At 37.6% G+C, this 21,927-nt stretch overlaps 1 protein-coding gene across 2 annotated transcripts in view; it reads right to left on the bottom strand.

The window, feature by feature from the left end:
- Positions 1-15,115: 15,115 nt before the first annotated feature.
- Positions 15,116-21,927, bottom strand: part of chm (CHM Rab escort protein) — a 33,029-nt gene continuing 26,217 nt past the window's right edge. For both annotated transcript variants that reach the window (XM_042340720.1, XM_042340722.1), the window contains exons 14-15: positions 17,586-17,752; positions 15,116-16,306 (exon numbers count right to left, since the gene is read on the bottom strand). In XM_042340720.1, coding sequence (XP_042196654.1) covers positions 16,004-16,306; positions 17,586-17,752 — 470 coding nt within the window. In that variant the 3' untranslated portion in view covers positions 15,116-16,003. The remainder of the gene's footprint in view (positions 16,307-17,585; positions 17,753-21,927) is intronic.

Below are 21,927 nucleotides of genomic sequence, written 5' to 3'. Positions count from 1 at the left end.
TTCCCAAGCTTAATGGTGTACTTTATTGACTGTGTATTTTGTAAGCGAACACAGCAGCTAATTTGTGCACAGCAATGTCCGACAAACAACCACAAAAACAAATTACCAGGAACCTTCCCTCATAGCTCAGGAAATGCATATTAATGTAACTCAGTGATTTACGAAAGAAAGAGCCATTCAGAATTGGAATTCACAATGATCTTTTAACCTGACGTTAAGTTCTGGTTACGCTGGAACCAGTGAAAGAACAACTGTTGTTGCCGTGTTTATTAGGGAGGAGGTGGTGTATCTGAGATTAGGTGCAATTGTTTCTGAAATAAACAGGCAAGAATGAAATCCATTCTGTGGAATAAATCCTTTTATTAAGAAAAAAGGATTCAAGGTACAACATGGTTTATCCAGGTCACAATATACAGCTGTGGCACCTTTGTTTTTATTAACAATGGTAAATCATACTTTAGTTGTACCAACAGCACGTTGCCCATAGAATTTAACATTTGCCCAGCACTCAAACAGCTGTCAATTCAGCTCCCTTTTGAATGCATGGTTTTCTTGACTGTGTGAATTTCATCAACTTTCAGTTGGAGAAGAAACTGGCATTAATTAAAATTAAATCTGAATGGAAGAAATATATAAGACAGTTCAGAGCCATTGTTAGTCTCATTAATTTAAAATTCCCGGACACTTCCAAATATTCAAAGCCAGTTCATCAACATTCTGTGGCTGTTACATGTTCAGTGTGTTTACCATACCTCATTAAGCACAAACACACATATTATGTAGAGTGTATAATATAGTCCAGCTCAGCTCTGTGACTTCCACCATTCAGAGTGGTATCAATAACAACAATAATTTGCATTTTGTAGCACTCCTCCTGCAGTATAGCATCTCATGGGAATACCACCTCTAAGTACGCCTCCAAGTACCTCATTATCTTAACTTGGACATATAACATTGTTCCTTGTTGCTAGATTAAAGTAATAATTCTTGCATTTGATATAGCGCCTTATCACGTCTTCAAGACATCTCAACAAAATGCTGGAACTCTTCACCCTACACCATTGTGGGAGCACCGTTGCACCAAGGACCTAAGTGGTTTAAAGAGAAGGTCCATCAAAACCTTCTCAGGGCAATCAATCTCCCAAGGATTGGGAGTAAATAACAGCCATGACAACTTTGTCCACGCCCCAAATAGCAAGAAATAAAAAAAAGTTATGCAATAAAGGGTGTGGTTTCATTGACATTACAATGAGTCACTTACCTCTGTGGTTTGCGTGTGAGAATTTCAGCAGATGTGGAGAGAGACAGACAAACCACTTTGTTCAGGTCCTGGTTTGTTTCTTGCTTGCCTGGATCACTACAGAGGACTGTTTCCCCCATCCTGATTAAAGCTGTGAACTTGCTAAGTGGACATGTAGCAAAGAAAAACGTTAGCTTTTGGAGAATCTTTTGTCAGATGGTATCATTACAATTACAATACAAAATTACATCAGTGCTTTGGACTTCCTCCCAACGTGAAAGGCGTTATGCAAATATCATTTTGTATTTGTACTTCGACTCCAAGACCACTGCTGTCCTGACAGATTGTCTGTCAGACATCAAGTCCTGGATGAGAGCAAACTTTCTTCAGTTGAATGTCAACAAGGCTGAGGCCCACCTGATTGCTCCTGTCAGCACCACCACACCTCAGGCGCTGACAGCATCACCATCCATGGATGCACACTCCACTTTGCTAAGCCAATCCAGAATCCTGGCATCTTGTTTAACCCTCAACTATGCTTTCTACCCCCCATCTGTGCCATGACCCGCTCTACCTTCCCCCACCTCCACAACATCGCCTGGCTCCGCCACTATCTCACACAGCAGGCCACCAAAACCCTCATACACTCATTTCATAACATCAAAGTTTGACTAATCAAATTCCCTTCTTGTCGGCCTCCCCAACTCCTCCCTCCATAGGCTGCAGATCATCCAAAACTCTGCAACCCGGGTCCACCTCCGCACCAGGCTCCGTGACCCTATCAACTCCATCCTCGCCCGACTCCACTGGCTTCCCATCATACAGAGGATACAGTTCAAGATCCTTCAATCACCCTCATTCCCCCCTGTCCTCCACCCATCCCAATCCTGACCCCCAACTCGAGTCTGAAGCATTGATTGTCCAGCGCCTTGGGATGTCCTCCCAATGTGAAGGGTGCTGTACAAATGTCATTTTGTTGTTGTTATTGTTGTTTGCAAGTTATCTGATGGCATTCCTGGCCTTCATTGGAGCATGGTGGTGCCCTTAAACCACTGAGTTCACTATCACTGTATTATCACAATGTGGGGGCGGGGGGGGGGGAGAGAGCGCAGGCTGATAGCAAACCTTTTTCATTAAAATCTGGTTCAGTTCTAAGATCATTCATAACCATTAGAGAACCTATTAATTATATATATATTATATATATATAAAGTAATTTGTTCTATAACACGAATTAAACAAGTGAGCTGGTTCAAAATGTAAAAAGTATGTGTGTGTGTGGAAGGATGGAGATAGTGATAGAATTAAGTTTGTTTAGAGGTTGCAGGTTCAGTATTGTGAGATAATAATAATCCTTGCATTTGATAAAGCGCCTTTCACGTCTTCTAGACGTCCCAAAGCGCTTCACAGAATATACTGTAAAGTGAATTGACTGTATGTTTGTGGGCGAACACGGCAGTGTCCCACAAACAGTCATGGATTGAAAATGACCAATTTTTTATTATTGTTAACACTCAGAGGAAGTCAAAAATGTGAAACTCCACACAAAGTCCCCAACTGAGGCTGGTTGACGCATTTTGAAAAAGAATAATATGAGAAAGAATAATCCATCTGGAGGTGATTAATATGCCCTGTCTAAACAAAGCCACTATTTGCATAGAGAACCACCTTTATTTAATGACTGTTACATCAGCCTTGCCTTAGAATTCACGTTCATCGATTTTTGAAAGAGGTGAAACCGAAGCTTCATGTCAACATAGTCGTTAAATAAATGTGCCATCAGCATCCAAACACGGAATGATTCAATTTAGTTCCTTTATCACCCTCTGGTCCTCCTACAGGGCTTGCTAGACAAATGGAAAAATGGCCAAACTCCAGATAGGAACTTTAAACTCAGGAATTTTAAACTCAGCATCCACAGATGCACACTCCACCTCACCAAGCCCGTCAGGAACCTAGGCATCTTGTTGCCAACTGTCCTTTCTCCCCCACATCCGTGCCATGACTCGGGTCCTTATCCCTGAATGTTCAACACCTTGGGAGGTCTTCCCGACGTGAAAGGCGTTTTACAAATGTAATTTGGTATTGTATTGTAAAGAGTAAAAGTCCAGTGAAAAATCTTAGAAAGAAAATGGAGTGACTGCAGGATTCTATTTATGTTGGCTTTTATTACATTGCAGTTATCACTGACTGATTTGACAGCGCTGAGCTGGTTAGGTGTTTTGTTAACATAAAGTACCTAAGTTACTGTAATTGAGTAAAACATAAACTACTACCACAACTTTTTTTATATATATAAAGCGGTGCTCATGCAGGGTAGTGTTCCAGAGTCCTTTATTAAGAAGTAAAGCAAACAAAATATATTTGCCACACACCATTTGAGCTTTCAAAGTGGTTACAAGGAAGTTGACCTATATTCATTTGAATATGTTGTAACAAGACTTCACAGAGCTAGAACCTTTCTTCACTTACTGCATAGCCACCTGATCCCATATGCACACATAGATCAGCTGATTGTCTGGCTTCAGGACAAACAGGATAGGGAGAAAAATCAGAGGAGACCGACAATTTAAATACAATACCCAAATTATGTCAAACTAGATCAAAGCTACAGTATTATTAATAATAATCCTTGCACTTGATATAGTGCCTTTCACATCATATTTTTGCCCCCATTACTTCTGCTATAACTCATTACTAGTTGACTATGATGGTAGTTGATCAATATTTACTTTTATTCCTCACTCTCTATCAGATGTAAAGGAGTTATCCATTGTTTTGTTATGCAAGGATTTTCAACTCATTATTCCCAGCTGGTTTCATTGCAGTCAGAGATATTTGCCTAGTACCAATTAGTTCAGTCTTGTATCCTTGTATTATCATTACATTGGGGTAACACACTGTAACCCATGTTAATGCATTTAGTATCTAAGTTTGAAGTTGCTAACAAGAAGTGTGAGGCTTTGAGAGCAAGTCAATTGAATGAAAACAATTCCAATGAACATCCTGTGAGAACACTGCTATGTCACTTACTCAACATAATTTTTATTCATCAGATCAACTTCCCCTTCCCTTCTATGGTACTCTACCTATACATGCCTGAAGAGCAAGAAAAGTATTTCTAATTGTAGGCTCTAACTTTAGTTAGGTTGAATTTCCCAATGCATTTGTTTGTGAGCCAAAGGAATTTCAAATACTAGTGGGATAACATAACCACTAAAGTATTCATTGGTATCCAAGGAGTGACACACAACTTCAGACAGGTTCTCGGGTAACATTTGATCTTAATTCTTCCCTTGCCTGTTAATCCTTGCTTCACACCTATTGTGTAAAGAAAATTCAAATACCCACAAAATGCACACAATCGCACCACTTTACAGAGCACCATCTGAAGCACTTTGAAATGTCTTAATGGCTAATAAACCACTTATCCAATACAAAGCATATTATTTGTATTATTATTATTAAGTTCCACCTCTCCTAAAGTGGACTTTGAATATTGCTTTTTCTAATATTAATAACAATGGTACTGTATAATGACCTGAAATTCACTTCTTATACACACAGTAGTTCCTTCTCCTCATGATAGTCAGATGTAGATATTTCTATTGATTGAACAAGCTGATAGAGCACAGTGTAAACTGAAAGAACATTGAAGCCATCCAGGGAGTGTTTTGATCTAGTTGCATTGGTAAAAGGTTAATTGATTTTCCAAGGATTCTTCATTATTGGGCAGAAAATGTACACTGAGCAGGTTTATAATTTAATTAATAGAATCTGCACCTGGAAAGGAAACCATCTACTACCCTTCATACAGCTACTAGTTAAACTGAGAGGTTAAGCGAAGGTTAATGGAGCTGGCACTAGATTTAGACAAATACTCTTAGGAATCAATTACTCCTTCCAATTGTTACTGTTTAGCTTTAGGTAATACAACTATTTTGACCAAGTGTGGAATTATGATTCACCGTAGTCTGTAATTGCTTATCAGGGCTAAAAGTTACATTAAATAATCTAGTGCAGTGTATAGATGAATACTGAAGCCTTAAAAGTGTTTTTCTCCATTTAATTTGGTTTAGAATAAAATCACAATACCTTTTTTGCCATATCCCTTAGCACCCTCCTTCTGTATGTATTTTTGCTACTCATGCTATGTCCTTACAAACGTATTGGTGTACTATACAGAATATCAATTGTATCACCATTCAATGTACTATACTATAGTTTCACATGTTCAAAGCAATTAAATTTCATTGAATCTATCTCCACTCATGAAGATAACTTGATACCTTGCAAATGTGGCTCCTTAAATGTGTGCACTCACCAATGCTGCTGCACTTTGCCAATGGCTCAGGATTGAAGATTTCCTGAGTTTATCAGCATATAATCAACCATCTCCACTGACCATGATTTCCTGAGAGTTACAATTTTCAGGCAACACAGTACCTATTTACCTCCACAGACCTTTCACTCTGCTAAGATCGGTTTCTTTATGCAAACAAGTTCCTTCTTCAGAGAATAGATTGTAAGAAAGGCTCACACCATTGACAGATCAAACTTTATGAATTGTGCTAATTCCAAAAAAGGTATAATGCTTATACAACAAGCAATGAAATCTATCCATGCAGGCTAGTTAGGTTTTGGGACAATACATTGTGGGATTTGCAGTATAGGCTTTTATTACTTATGAGCTTATGCATTCAGTCAGTCATAAGTTAGGAACACACCTCAACACACAATTGTACAGAATACTGTCATTTACACCCTTTTAATCCGTTGACATCATTCTTGTTGCATGTTCTCATGTTACATAGAATCTTTATGCTGATTACAATTCCTATGTTGAGAATTGGATGGTGAATTATTCTGTTTTATCGCTTTGTTGCCATGTTCTATGCAATCGTTTGCCAGAATTAAGGATCTTTAATCCTTTTGAGCCACTCAGCAGTTGTTAAAGAATGATTACGGAGCTGGTATGGATCTCCCATCCCACCAACCACTACCACTGATTATTCCTCTTGAAACCATTTCCTCCAGATGCTCATAGGAAATTGTCTTCAGCATAACTCATGGTGACCCAAGATTATACTGTGGCTTGTTGTGAAATGTGAAATATAATAGAAGGCCAGGAGAATGTTCAAATTAAAACATGTTTAACGTTCATAAGTAATATTCACATAATTACTACAAGCTAGCACTGAGACGTTCTCAGTGAGAACACATCTTCACCCTGTTACAGTCACTGTAACACTGTGACTCACATCTACACACAATTTACATGGAATATGCATGTAAAATGGATTTTTTACTTTTAATGGTCTATATTGCTTTTGTGAAAAAAAATTCAATGGGATGTACATGTAAAGCCTTTGTTCAGATCTCAGAGTGGTTCAGTTCCTCCTGCCAAATCTTAGGGAGTATTGAAACAGAAGTGAGATCAGCATTACACATCTGCTGGCACATTGCCTTGCAATCAATGCAATTTAAACAACTTTTAGGCGTCACTTCGACCCTAACATGCAGACCTCTGCAATTCAACAACTGGTTTTAAGCTGGTGGTCACTAAGATGATGCAAAGTAGAAACTGGAAGAATGATATTCATCATCATAACTAGGTGATGGCTCTGATCACCTTAATGTCTGATAGCTTTGGGCTAGCACAATTGAAATCAATTGAACAAAAGTTGCCCTACGTTGGTATGTACCGCACACCCAAAAATTCCAATGATTGCTACAAGTCCCAACAAAGTAAGATACAATAATAGAAATGCAAAGATTTCAGCAGTTTCTGTCCAACCTGAAGTATAAAGTATGGGATGTTGTGCCACCTGGTGGAGCAGGCCCCTTCCTGAGTGGAGTGGTGGAGTAAGACAGCATAAAATGGGAGGGAAACATTGCAAACATCAGGAGAACTGAAGTTCTCGTGTGATATTTCAGATGTTCTTACATGTGATGGATGCATTAAAATATCAAACAGATGACACAATGCCCATAACATGCCAGGGTGGTACGATGCAGAGCTCTTGATCTTAGCTTTGTTTGAGAGGGATGCAAAGCAGATGCTGGGTATATCCCCACAGAGAGTGAAAAAGGCAAACTAGAGGGTATTCTGCCCTGGATCAGTCTCATACGCTTCCTTTCCTAGTTCAAGGATGCAATACCACGTAGGGTAAAAACAAGGCAGGCAGAAAAGTGGAATCAGAAAATATACCATCATTAAAATATTTCATTTAAGCAAACTCCAGCCCCTCAGCAATAGTTTTGTCAAGTTAACAAACCATGGAGAGTATCACAGTCGAGCCTCACTGTTGTCCTCACACTTACAACAGGAGTCTCTGCATCTTTTTGCAAAACTACTGGATGGCCACAAATGTAAATGTCTCCTTAAAAAGATTAAAGTAGGCTGCTCTAAGAAAGCCCCCTCATTGTTAAAAATTTAGAAGCCAGGTGCTCTGAAGAGAAATAAATATCTAAGATTCTCAAATGGTTGGATTTCATCTCCCCTTCTCTGCTTTGCTTTTTAAAAGAAGTTTGCTACAACACTCAATTCCTTCCCTAGGTTCCAATCACCAATTTGAATGTTAGAATCGCGACTGATGCACCAAATGGACCCGATCCATGCACAGATTCAATAGCTGAATAAACATTGCATTAAAACAAATCTAAAACATTGCAAGTTCAAGGTGCTGTCATGGCACATATTTGCCGCATTGTGCAATTATAAAAGTTGCAACTGCTGGATTGCTTGCAAGTGCAGTAATCCCTCATTATAATACTTCTTTTGGGAACAATCAAGAAAAATCATAATGATGAAAGGTGCACTATAATGAAGTCGGTCTTAATTATTTTTCAGACTTTGTGATTGCCTTGTGTACTTGACAGAATAGATATTTATTAGCATACAGTATACCCAACATCCAATCGGGGAACTATAAATAATATGTATTATCCCAGAGCCTGCAGCATACCCAAGTGTGGTTTAATCAGAAGCTATTCGGTTTACTTCTGTTTATGGTAGAATTCCAAATGGTCCGACCCTGGCAACACTACACTGCTGGCAGCTGCAGATGAGCAGATTGACTTCTTTATTGGCAAGAGTTACAATTTCTTTTCATGCAATTTTTCTCCTTCAATTCTTTTCCCTCCGCTCTCCTGGAGGCATTAGATTTTTTTCCCTTCTACTCTGGTGAGTCCCAGTCACCTTGGGGCATCTCTTATCAATTTTTTAAAAAATATGAGTCTTACCTTTAGACTTAAGTATTCATAAGGTATTTGATCCTGTCCTCAGGGAATATCCAGATTAGGCAGTGCCTTCAGTTTAGTTAAGAAAGTGCAACTTTCATATTCATTACCTTCAACCCCTACCTCCTGATTTTGACATGGGGGTAATTATAGCTCTTTACTACTTCAGTTCTAAAGTAACCCACTTTCAAGCAGTTCTAAAAATATATTTTGTCTGGAACAGAGTGTGTTTGACTCCCAATAGTCGTACATTTATTACAAAACAGCACCCTTCTGCATTAGAACTGGGTACAGAGTTTGTTTAAAAACTTGAAGTTGGGAGTGTGGGATTGGGGGGCACCTCATGACAGCGCTTTATGCGTCAGCTCGCGGGATAAGACAGATGGTGGTTAATAATTTGGCTAATTGCCATCTGATCATAAACTGGGATTGATGGCAGCTGTGGAGAAACCTACACAGACAATCACACCTCCACACTGTAGCAAGAGACTATTGTCAATTTACTATATTATAGCATATACTGTAGTTTAAAAAAACACAGCAAATAATTCTGAGAACTCTTTTGCCTAGCATCATAAAACCAGTTAATCCAAGATATTTACAATTACTGAGACCAATTCAATATTTTTGGGCAAACCTATTTTGTCACAAATTATTCAAATGAAATATTCTAAACCAAAACTCAAAGCAGCTTTAGTTTTCTTTTAACCCTTCACATCTTTTGTGCTCTCTCCGATGAAACAGCTTTAAGAATCTTTGTATTTGCTTGTGAAAGGATCACAAAGCTGCGAACGGATTAATCTTATTGTGTGCCAATGATAGAGGTGTAGGAGCACATAACAAATGCAAAGTGTTCACTTTCAAATGCTCTTAGTTAATTTGATTTGATTTCTTTCGGTAAGCTGGGTGTCTGACACGTGCAGAAAGCCATCACCAGGCTTAAAAGTATCCAAACCAAGCTGAGAATTCCACGCGTCCCACCTACACTTGGAAATCTCAGAGACAAATTGTTGGAATGGAATGTGCACTCTCTCCCTGGAGGGACGCTTCCTGCTTGCATAATTCCAGAAAGTATTAGGCGCAGGTTGGCGAGAGCCAAGACTTGGGAACTCCGGAGTGTATATCGGTAAAAAGCAATTCCACAATCCACATTATCCAATGATCCCCTCTTTAACACACTGATCTAGGATGAAAACATTCCTAAATATAAGATTCATTAATATTTACCGTAAATGACTGCATTTGATCTTAATGTTTGATCCTTTACAGTTTATTTTAATTGAATTTCACTGCAGCATGTTGCCTGTTATTGGAAAACTAAAGGTGTTTGGATTAAAATCCAGAAAGCTCTGAGGTCCAATGGTGAAATGCATTGGTATTCCAATCATCTGTGCTCGAGTAGAGAGAAAGAAGCTCCCCACATACTGCAGCCGTGCCTATGGTCACTTCTCCGCTCTCCGCAGTTTGCCATTGAGCTCCACCACTGTTAAGCACTCCAAGACATACACTGTGAGGAGGGTACTATATAAATGCAAGTTGTTTTCGGAAGTGTATCTGAACATACGGAACCACTAACTGCTCCTTAAAAAATCCCTTAGAAGTTCTTTCAGTGAACAATGCATCTATCCAGTGTGCAAAAAAATACAAACTGAATTCAGCGTAAGGTTATCCAGAGCTTGGATCGACAATGAAGCCGGGTTCCAACAAAACACAAGTCCATGTAGAACAATTAAAAGTACAATGCTGAGATGAATCAAGAAAGTGAGCTGTTTGCAGTATTACTACAATGACGATCCAGATAAAGTTGTTTTTTGTTTCCTAAAACCATATTCATAGTAAGTATTGTTCTGTAATGCCATTAATCCTTTACTGTCTGATCACACGCACCCAGTCAACAAGATACAATATCCTCTGATTCAAAGATTTTCAGATGTCATTGAATTATGTTACTCCGGATGTTAAAGTTGACAACCAGTCTTCTGATTTCTTTAACGCTTAAAATGACCGAAAATAGAACATGAGTCAAGAGGTGTACTTGTGGGTTTTTCACTTACCAAAGTTTACTTTTCTTGTGTTACTTTCCTTGATGAAGAGCACATCTCCACCTTCTTGCTACTACCCGACCTGGCTCCCTCTGCGCTTTCCCAGTTTGCCTTTGATTACTTTCAGTAACAGATTCCAATCACTGAATTTTACTTGCTACATGTCCACTGAGGATTTTGTTTACAACTTACTTTGACATTTTTTTCTTGTGTATCTTCAACACAAGCGCTGCATTTAATGTATTGGGAATGGATTCTAATTGACTGCATTCTATATTTTCTTAATATGAAATGTTGTTTGGTTTAAGTACAACACAATAGCTGCCTTTTTGTGTATGTGGTTAGTGGTTCAAACTGCTGAACTATTACATGCAAGAACTATATATATGTGGAGTCCTGTAGCTCAGTGGTTGAGCACTCGCTTTGCAAGCTAGAGACCTGAGTTCAATTCCAGGCAGGGCGAAACCTTGGGCAAGTTTCCTTGCTCCACACGCCTAATAATAATCCCTCCAAAACCAAAAACAATAATAAATTGGTCATTTTCAATCCATGACTGTTTGTGGGACATTGCTGTGCGCAATTGGCTGCTGCGTTCGCCCACAAATATACAGTCAATTCACTTTACAGTGTGTTCTGTGAAGCGCTTTGGGACGTCCTCCCGACGTGAAAAGCGCTATATCAAATGCAAGAATTATTATTATTATATCAGTGATAAGCTTCAATTGGTAGTTACGCTCGAGTCAGCATCAATTCAATGCAGTTTCTCAAATAAAGCAGCTCTGGAAATGCAATGTACATGTGGTTTCAGAAAGACGCCTTGAATCGACTCCAGATATTTTTCCCAGTATCTTGCATACCCTTTAATTCGACTAAATTAATAATATTAATGATCCTTGCATCTGATAAAGCGCTTATCATGTTGTTGAAATGTCTCAAAGCGCTTCACAGAATATATTGCACAGTGAATTGACTGTATTGGGATATTGGGAAAATTGCAGCCAAGAAATAGTCAGAGCTTTCCTGCATTTCAAGCAGAAAATGCATCAGTATATTGTGACTCAATTGCACCACCTAGTGATGAACACTAAACGGAGAATCTGACTGAAACAAAACCTTTTTTTATTCTGATCAAATTTAACAGTAAACACACTTATCTTTGTAAAAATGGACTGCAATAGTTTGGAAGAAAAATATGTGGGATTTTAATATAATGGATATACATAGTGTGATCATGGCTTATGTTGAGCTTTGGTTTCCTAATAATGAAAATTCAATGCATATATGAACAATCAATGTGACCAGACCACAAAAAAATTCTCTAGTTAAAAACAGGTGTCTATTGCACATTTTAGGAATGTCCACACAGTCAATGACTAACTATCAAACTCTACACCTTATCTTATCCCAGAGCAAGGAATTCAATATCTTCCACGCTCGGTGATACCAGCCGAACAGCTGCTCTTTCCTGGGATAAGGGCCGATCGGCAACTCAGCAGTAGTTTAGTTTTAATGCTACTGTGGCATTGCTATTAATATCAGGCCCAGTTACTGCCAGCAGTGAAATCAAGGCTGAAAATCAATGAACCTCTAAGCAGATGTTTCAAGCTTGAATTTTTTTAAATCTAAAAATCACAATTGACTTTGTTTTTCCCCCCAAAAAAGTATACTCAGCCTAGGACTAGAAAAATGAGAGGATGATTCTATTCGCCAGTTAGGATGCTGCACCCAGTGGAGTCCCCACTCTCAATTCAAAAACTTGGCAGAATAATTTAGCAGTGACTGTCATATGGAGGTTGGTGAATGCTTCTGATTCACCATCTAGAGCAATTATATATTCTGTGAGGTAAATTTATTATCTTGGGTCACCGGCCTGAAATGGTATCACTACCGCTAACTGACAGGTTGAAGTTAAGAGAAAAATAATCTGGGTAATTGGAAAAGAAATCCTGGATGCATTACAGAATATTAATGGGCAGTAACTCAATCTTGGTGACGAATCATCCATTTAAATTCTGTTCTCAGTTTACGACACTCAAAACCTTCTATTGGTTTACAGACCAGCCATCTACTTCCACTCCTGTAGTATCATCCATGTGTGTTGCTCAGCTTCTACTATTAAAAGATCTGTGTGTGAACTACACACTAGGCATAAAGCGCATGCCAGCCAAACATAAACAGACTGCTTCAAAACGAATCCGCTTCAAAACAGTGGGTAAAAATGTGAGACAATGCAATTCGCATTTTTTTTAAACAAAAGGGATAGTCGGGTTTCAGGGGAACCAATGAAATGAAATTATGCCTGGTTGCCCTGAAAAATATTCAGTTGAAATATGTAAATATTTTGAGCAGGGTTCAACTGAATATTATTATAATCTTTGCATTTGATTAAGAAATGCCAATGATGGTTATTGAAGTGTTTCAAAGCAGGATTTACTGGAGTGTAGTGACTGTATATTTTGTAGGTGAACTCAGCAGCCATTTACACAGCAACATCCCTCAAACTTGAAATAAATTACCTATTTTATCAGAGGCAAATGTAAAGATTATATTCAGTTGAATCCTGCTCAAAACAGGAGGCCCCAAAGCTCTGGAACTCTCTCCCTCAATCCCTCCACCTCACCCCCTCCCTCCCCACTTTAAAATCCTGACTAAACACCTCCCTTTATGATCGTGCTTACGGTCACCGCCCTGCTCCCTCTCCTCCTGGCTCGGGGTCAGACTCTGCCACTGTCAAGCTCTCCCAGGACGCTACCCTGTGTGAAGGGCGCTATATTAATGCAAGTTGTTGTTGTTGAAGGGTTTGCTGGCCAGCACACTGAAAGAAACTCCTTTATATCGAAAAGGGAAACCTTATTACACCAAGTAACATGCACGATTAGTATCATGCTGAACAGCTATAAGTACTTTGGTTTGTAAAAGCTGTTATAAACTATATTCAGCTTGATTATAACCTACTCAAATGAAAAACATGGAGTAAGCCTCTTCACTTAACACTACCATTGGCTTCTTCCTTGTATTCAATCTAAGAAATGTACTTCACACCGAAGCACACACACACACACCCTTATTACATCAGTTAATGCACAAGACTCATTTTACTGAACAGCATGAATAGAGTGCACTCTGCAGAAAAGCTCGACTGTCACACCAGATGGGTGAAACTAAAAATTAATTGGTAACAACTTCAATCCATTTTTGATTGCATACTTAATTACGCTTTAACCCTCTAAAGACTGCAATAGCAATTCTGCAGATATTCATAAGCAAGAAAACATTTTTTTTAAAAAATGTCATGGATTGTAAACTGTTCATTAAATTTCTCCTGTGCAGTTCTGCAGAATTCATTAGAAACTTACCTTTGCAGCTGTAAATCAAATTCCAGCTTTCAGTACTTCTAGAACTAATCTTCTGCAGATGGATTACAAATATTTCCTGATCATTCTAATCAGAACACATGCTGATATTGTCCTAATATTTTTATCCTGCGAGGTATTTACTGTGACAACGCACATGTCAAGGTATGAACTGTTCAAATATTTAAATGGAATTACAATATTCAACAGCAGTATTCACTAAATGCAAACATCCTCAAGGAAGTTGAAAATTAAATATACTCAGGATGCAATCCTACATAATACTAACTGAATGTGTTTGTAATTTTGAAAACACCACTTGTTTGAAAACCATTTGGGCAAATCTTATCTATTTGTAATGTTGAAAAGTGAGAATCAGATAAACTGGAAAATAAAATCTTTCCTAATGCAAGTTATTCTTAGAATTGGCAAAAATGCTGTTTTTATAAAGTTAATTTTGTTGCAGGACTGTTACTATAATCCTTATATTTATTGTCGACTGAAAGTATTGGTACAATCCTGAACTGATTTAGATAGTCCCCAGTGAGTGAGTAACTCATTAATCAACATTATAGAGGAAACATTTCTTCAATATTGTTGAAATGAAGCAAACTGCAGCTGGTTGCTATATAAACAAACATACATATGGATTACGTAGTCTTAACAATCTCAATTACTGTTAGTCTCAGCACATTTAATGTTGAAATTCACATTTTGAAAATACCAACACAAGTTCAACAGGATTCCTGCTGCTCAACACTATTCTGTGACACATTGAGAAGTGTCCGCACAGACAGCAGATGAGGACAGAATTGGACTCGTGGTCAAATAGCCTGCTGACCTTGTCTCGGAACAATTGACAAAAAGTAAAGAAAATGAGGATTTTTTTTAAAAAAAGCTGTATAGTTTTGAAATGATACATTTCAAATCACCAGTTCATGGTGATGTTTATGTTGACAAAATGTTTAGTCAGAGTAACTGAATAGCAAGAACTATATTCAACAATTAAACAAAACACTCATTTTGTTTGGATTGCCTGAATTGTTCCAATTAGTCTAATAAGGGAAATAGCTGAAAACTGCAATTTCAACACAAATCAGCTCAGCGGTGAGAATTCGGCACAGCAGGTTTTAATTGTTTTTTTTAAATTCTCATTTAACAATAATAATTTTGTCAAAATCTTAACCCCATTGATAAAAAAAAGCTTGCTTCAAAGAATATAAATAAAAAAACTGACATCTTTTGCAACATTTTAATTGCTTTTGTTTACATATGCATTAAACAAGCTGTTCTCTCGCAGGTTTTTGCACAGTATATGCTTTTGATATTGGACACATTGCTCACAGAAAAAGTACCTTGATCTGCAAAACATCTGCTCTTCCATCATATATCATTACAGACCTCTTTGATTTTCCACTGAGAAAATGGTTTGCACCTGTCACTGCTTTCTGGAGTATATTAACAACATAACATTAGCACTTAATATTTTTTTCCCGGTAAACAATACTACAAGATGTTGAATGATCTGTACATTCCTTGCCAAACAAAATATTTTGTACCTTTTATCATTTGACTTGGGCAGGATTCTTTGGGAAGCAGCATCACCATGATATAAATGCCCAAACTGGCGCTGTGATTTTTTTTATATAAACAGTTTAATTGTCTTTTACAATATCCAATATTTCTTTAGCTAAAGTTAATTTAGTATTTCATGCCCCGATCTGTTCTTAAAAGAAACGTGAGTTAATTTTTAATTTTGTTTGAATAGACCTCATTTGTGCAAGTCCGTCCATAATGACAGTTTCAAAAAGGAGCAAATTACGCTCAATTTCTCACGGCCAGGTGAATACAGACAATTCAAGGTTTGTTAGGAGTGGTTCATGTGCAATGGAGCAACATTTGCTTTAAGCCTTAAGATTGCATGATACGTTCAAATGCTTGGTTATATTCTCGATTCTGTCGAAGCCATCTTTCTTCTGAAAAGTAATAACAGGGCACAGCTTTATCTTGTTTTTGTTAGAAATACAGCAAATATAATTTAGAGAAAATAAACTTGTTTTGATAATACAATTGATTTGATTTGAATGTAATGAAGCTTTTCATTTTAAACATTTTATTCTGAACCCCTAGGTATTTGTCTCACTTGTGCTACATTTTAGAGTTTGAGCGTCAGGGTTTGTCATTTCGGATTCCTGATTCATTTCATTCATATCCAATGATTGAGTAGTTTCTATCACTTTGTCACCACCTCCAATGGGCTCAGCGTTTTCATTTATACTCTCTTTTACCGACTCTTCCGTTTTAGTCGAGGATCCAAAACCAGCATCTCCCTGTTGTGTACCATCACTGTCATAGATAATCTCTTCAGGATTTGGGGCAGGGGGGCAGAACTCTTCCTCGGGAAACAGCTGTTTAAAGATGGCCTCAGCCTATTAAAGAGAGAAAGTCAAATGGTATTCTGTAAACAATAATCCAAACTCCAATGAACAAAACTGAATTCAGTAAACCAATGCAAATTTTAAGAAACAATAGGCTAGGTGTTAGGCACAATGTATCAGATAAACATTCCAACAATTCCAAATAATAGATAATAGCAACCCAGGGATCCAAATTTGAAGAATAATTGCAGTCCACCAGTTTTTAGTAAGAATGTCCTAAAATTGTAAGACAAAGATTTCAGGTCTCTTGAAAGGAGTTCTGGCTGGTAGGCATCTCCCACTACTATTTGATGAGATCTGTCTAATAATTTGATGGTTTACAGTTACAGATATTGAACTGTTCTATTTATTATGACTCTTGTGTGACATAAATAAGGTCAATTACATTGATAGTGTATTAATCAAAAACCTAAGATTAATGATACTTCTGAAACTCAGAATTTAAGTCTTATGTCTCTTTTGTGCTGATATTGAAAACTAATGCCATAGTTGTACTTCTGGAAATGATGCATATGCCAGTAAGAAATCAATTTGCCTGCTTGGACCAAAATAGTTTGTATACATTCATTGGATCTGTGTATATGCAGACTCAGCTACTTTTGTGATGATGATGTAAGCATATTAGATTATGCTTGGAAATCCCAAAACACTTTGAAACAAGGCAATCTTTTGCCCTTGTTTTTCTTTTGTAGATAGGAATTAAAATGTTACTCTTGTTTTCAATTTATAAAATGCTGTATATATATATACATATATATAATATATATGTGCCATGAGAGACAGGGGAAGCAGATTCAGAATTAACGCTGCACAGTCTGAATGTACAGTAGTGCAAATAAGATTCTTTCCATAGCGATATTCTAACAGGTCTTTGCTGAACCCTTGCCAGCTGACCTGAAATATGAATAGATTTCATATTTTATGTCTGAAATTGCTGTTATATTCCACTTTTATAATTTCCACCATTTTTGGTCCAAATAGAACTTTTATATTCAAATTTAGCACAATGTGTTTCAAACAGGTGGTACCAGTTCAGTATTAATGGAACACACTAGCCTTTAAGAAGGAACAGTTCATACAACAATGAAGATCCTCAAGTTTGGCAGGTTCAAGAAACTTTTAAAAAATCTTTGATATAAAAACTGCTCAAAGTATTCTAAATACTATCAATGGAAACCAATGCAATTTTATTTTTACTGAATAATCACCGACACCAACAATGGTATCTATAGCACATCTGTAGAGCTTTCTAATCCAATTCTCACTGTACCTGCTTAACAGAATGTTCAAATCCGAGAGCTGGATCAGGTCCAGAGCAGATGTACACATTACTCGGCAAGCCTTCATATGCACTTCTGTCAATGGCTGATGAATCTCTCACATTGAAATACAAAGCCCAAAGCACTTTCGGTTTCTCGTCTTCTTCATCAGAACAGGCTGAAAGTAAGAGAAGAACAAGTGATCAGATCTGCAGTCATCTGCTCAGAAACTTGTACAGTGCACATTACGAATTTCACAATATTCAATGGGCCACTTAATTTACCAAATTTGTTACGACAGGATTACGTCTGGAATTAAGATGACCTGGAGGCAGGAGTAACTGCCCCTCATTCTTGAAATTACTGCATCAGATACAGGTGCAGTGATTGAAACAGCTGCTGTAGGAATTGCATTATATTGCAACACTGATGTCGTTAACAAGGAAAAATGACTGAAAAACTCAAATGTTACACTACAAAAAACACTCACACCTGATGTTACTTCTACCTTAATATTAGCAATTTTCATTACAACCAATGCACACTTACCAGTGAAAAATAATCTGAATTCCCTGAGTATTGCAGGAGTTGCAACCATGAACAGACATTGTTCATGAACATTTACCATGTCTTTCCACCTAAAAAAACAACCTATGTGAATCATAAAATAAGATATCTGCAAGTGTTAATTGGTGCAGATAGGATACGGGAATTTGTAACTATCAGCAAAAGTAGTCGAACATCCAGAACAATGTATTGTTTATTTTAAATTATTTCTGTCTTGCAAATTTATCTTTACGATGCGCTGTATTTCTGTACAGTACAAGTGAAGGGACACTGTTGTCAACAATATACTACATTTATTACAAATTCAAGAGTGTACTAGAAAGTAGCCCAAATGTGGTCCTGCTAATTTATACTATTATAACTAAGGCTTTGTAAAGTAGTGCTGCATCTAGTATAGAATTCTTATGGTTTAGTAGAAACTTGAGGTAAAGGTAGCTGACTATTCTTGTGTCATTATTTAGATTCAATTTATCCCTGATCCCGATTAACCCCAACAACCATCATAACCTTTCCTCACAAGACACTAAGTTGATGATAAACAATTTCCATTTCTGTCCATTTACTTTATCAAGCTGGCACCAATGGTAGCACAGTAAATAATCCATCAAAATACCATTTATATGGGCACCTCCACATGACCCACAGCAACAAACAGAAGAACCAATGCCATTGGAGCCCACCACTACTGGACTGACTGGGTCAGCTCACCTGTACAAGCTAGCAAAGTGGTTTATATATTTGCAAGTCTCTACGGAAACCTCATTCAGGCACTGCCTGAAACAAAGTCATGAATCCCGACTTAAAACTGTACGTGTGGATTTTCTGTTACAGCCACTGGGCAAGTTTTTGTTATGTAACTGATGTGTTCCACAGCACAAGCAGCATGGCAATATAAAACACCAATATTTTGTCAAATACTTACCTCCGACCTCAGTTAATCATCTGATGAAATTTGCCGTTTCAGATTCAGGATCAAATTTGTACTGTCTAACTAGCTATTCCTTCTGCTCCTAAGCTTTAACAGTATCAAACACATTCAAACTCACCCTCAGCTTTCAACAGCCATGAATCCAGCTTTGGTCTTTTTGACCTATTTTCTTGGATAATAATTTATCTTGAAACTGCTAAGTCATGCGTTCCTAGTCCTTTGCTGTGGAAGATTAAATTTGATTGAGAAGCTGCAAGGGGGCATCCAATTGAATGTAATTCTCTTCTGACCTAAACTGATTTGGCATAGAAGGTACAATTTGCAAGAGAATTTTATTTACACATTGTGAAATAAACAACCTCAATAAACAGCAATGCTTTACATTGTAAATTTACAGCCTTCAAGTTCCACAATATTCCTAAATATTAAAGAAAAAGTTCATTACTTAGTATTTGTGGGGGATGGGGATAAATAAGGGGAATATATGGGGAACCCAAATGATTTGGCCACAGAGAGTCATAAGGAGCAGAAAAAAAATTAAAATAACAATGCATTAAGATTTTAACTGTAACATTTCCTGATAGGAAAAAAAGAGGAAAATCAAGCCAATAAGGTTTTAGACTTTGATTTTGCAGCATCACTTTCCCCATTGCAAAACAAAAAAGGAATGTAAGCAAGACTAGGACTATCCAACATTCTTGCCATACTGGTCAGTCAGTTGTTTATTCCGCAGGGAAAGTCTTTTGGCATCTGTCAGAGATACCATTCTCCGCTAGTAGACAGCTGGAGTTGATCAACGGTTTGTAGATGACATCCACAAAAGAAACCACAGATGCTGATGGCGTACTTTTTCCAATTTGTACACAATAGTTAAGAAGCAAATAGTGTTCTTGTTTTGGGTGAAGAAGATGGAAGTTACGACAAGCTATTTCAGAGCTAAAAGCTATAGAGGGCATGGTGTTCGGATTTCCTTCTACCAGTGTAAATTTTCCTGCTCAGTTGGAAAGTTTAACCTGCATTATTGAGTAAAGGTAGTGGGAACTCCCATAAAGGGACAGAGAAAAACAATCTCAACCATATCCTTGCCAAGCTCTAAACAAAGAACTTCATCATTTCATATTGCATGAAAGCAGTGGTCCAACTTATTCATGAAACATCATTTAGCCCTGAACCAGTAGACAGCAGACTCTAATTTTTTTCCCCCCAAATTTCAAAATTCTCCCACAACTCAACTCGTTAAATTGTGGATAAAACAATGCCAAAAGCTTATTAATTCTTACTAATTTGCTTTCTGTTTACTTTTTGTGTCAAGGGTTGGTTGTGTAACATTTTTTAGATGTCGTCTCTTAAACCATTAGAATAGTTGAACAGCTTAATAGACAATAAGGTAAAGATACACTTGCTGCAATTTCATCACAAACGTTGGGATACAGAACTGACCAGATTATATTTGTCATCTCAGTGCCAAATATATTTTTTTAAAAATCTTTCATAGCTTTTTCTCAGAAAGCTACAATAGTGTTTAAATATTACAGCCAGTTGTCCAAATGTACACATTGAAAGAAGGGGTGTATATGTTCACTACAGTTATAGTGTTAAATAGACTTCAGGTGTCTTTGCCTGTTTGACCTGCTATGGCCTAGTGCTCACCTGATCTGGTGATTCGTCCTCAATGGCTCTAATAGAATCTGTTCTGACATTTTAATTAAAATACTGCCAGTGCCACACACACTGCAATCATAGGCGGATGATAAAAAGGCCAATGTGCTAGGTGAAAACTAGTTCATCCAGCAGTTTGGAGCAGAACTGCACCTGATGGTCCTTGTTATTATCTCTGGCATGTGAACAAAAGAATTTCAATAATGCCTCAACTCATGTAATTGATAACACTGAAGTTTTTTGAAACTGTTCTTAGGAAATTTTACATCAGTTCAATCCATTATATTCATATAATGCAAATGCAATAAAGCCTAATGTGATTAAGTGATAATTATTTATGCCCAAAATCTAAAATACGATCACTTTAACCTTTCCAGTAAATGTAAACCAAAAGTACAATCTGAAGTAAATTTTATGTAGTCTGAAACACTTGTGCTTTTAACTAACAGGTGAAAAGGTAAAACTTCAATGAGCAGCTTGCAGAGCAATCTCTAACTTCTGCCATGGTTAAAAAAAATAGAGTATTTTCATGAGCCTTTAAAACCTGGATAAGTACATTTGTATATTTCCCTCAAAGCCAGTAAATTCTCAAAGCTTCAAGTCACAGAATCATAGAAATTTCAAACTACAAATATCCATTCCTGACCTCCCACTCCCATCTCCCACTGCAGCTTGACAATAATTTGAAATGGTTTACTGAATCCCCTTTAAATATTGCAATTATCAGCTTCAATAGACATTTGCAGTAATGCACTCCAACTCAATGTTGCTGAACAGCCTCCTCCTGTTCGTATGTTCCCAACAACAACAAATTGCATTTATATAGCGTTTTTAACTTGAGGAAGTTCCAAGGCGCTGCGTAATTAAGGATTTGCATCCGTGCTGGGGGCTGGAATCAAGAGCTGGGCAGTGCCTCCTGATTGGATAGGTTGGTAAGGATTTAGCAGTTCTCAGAGGTAGGGAGGAGCAAGACCGTGAAAGGCTTTAAAAGTGAGGATGAGGATCTTAACTCGATCCTCTGGGGGATAGGGAGCCAGTGAAGCCGGCGAGGATGGGTGTAATCGGCTCACAGAGCTTGGTGCAGAAGAGGACAGGAGCTGTAGCGTTCTGAATAATTTGCAGGTTGTGGAGATCTTTTGTGTACATATTTTTAAAAACGTGCATTTATGCCCTCTTGTTGCAGATTCATCAATCAGTGC

This window comes from Callorhinchus milii, unplaced genomic scaffold (genome assembly GCF_018977255.1).
Source record: "Callorhinchus milii isolate IMCB2004 unplaced genomic scaffold, IMCB_Cmil_1.0 Scaffold15, whole genome shotgun sequence".
NCBI classification, from domain to species: domain Eukaryota; kingdom Metazoa; phylum Chordata; class Chondrichthyes; order Chimaeriformes; family Callorhinchidae; genus Callorhinchus; species Callorhinchus milii.
This window is presented reverse-complemented; position numbering and strand designations above follow the sequence as displayed.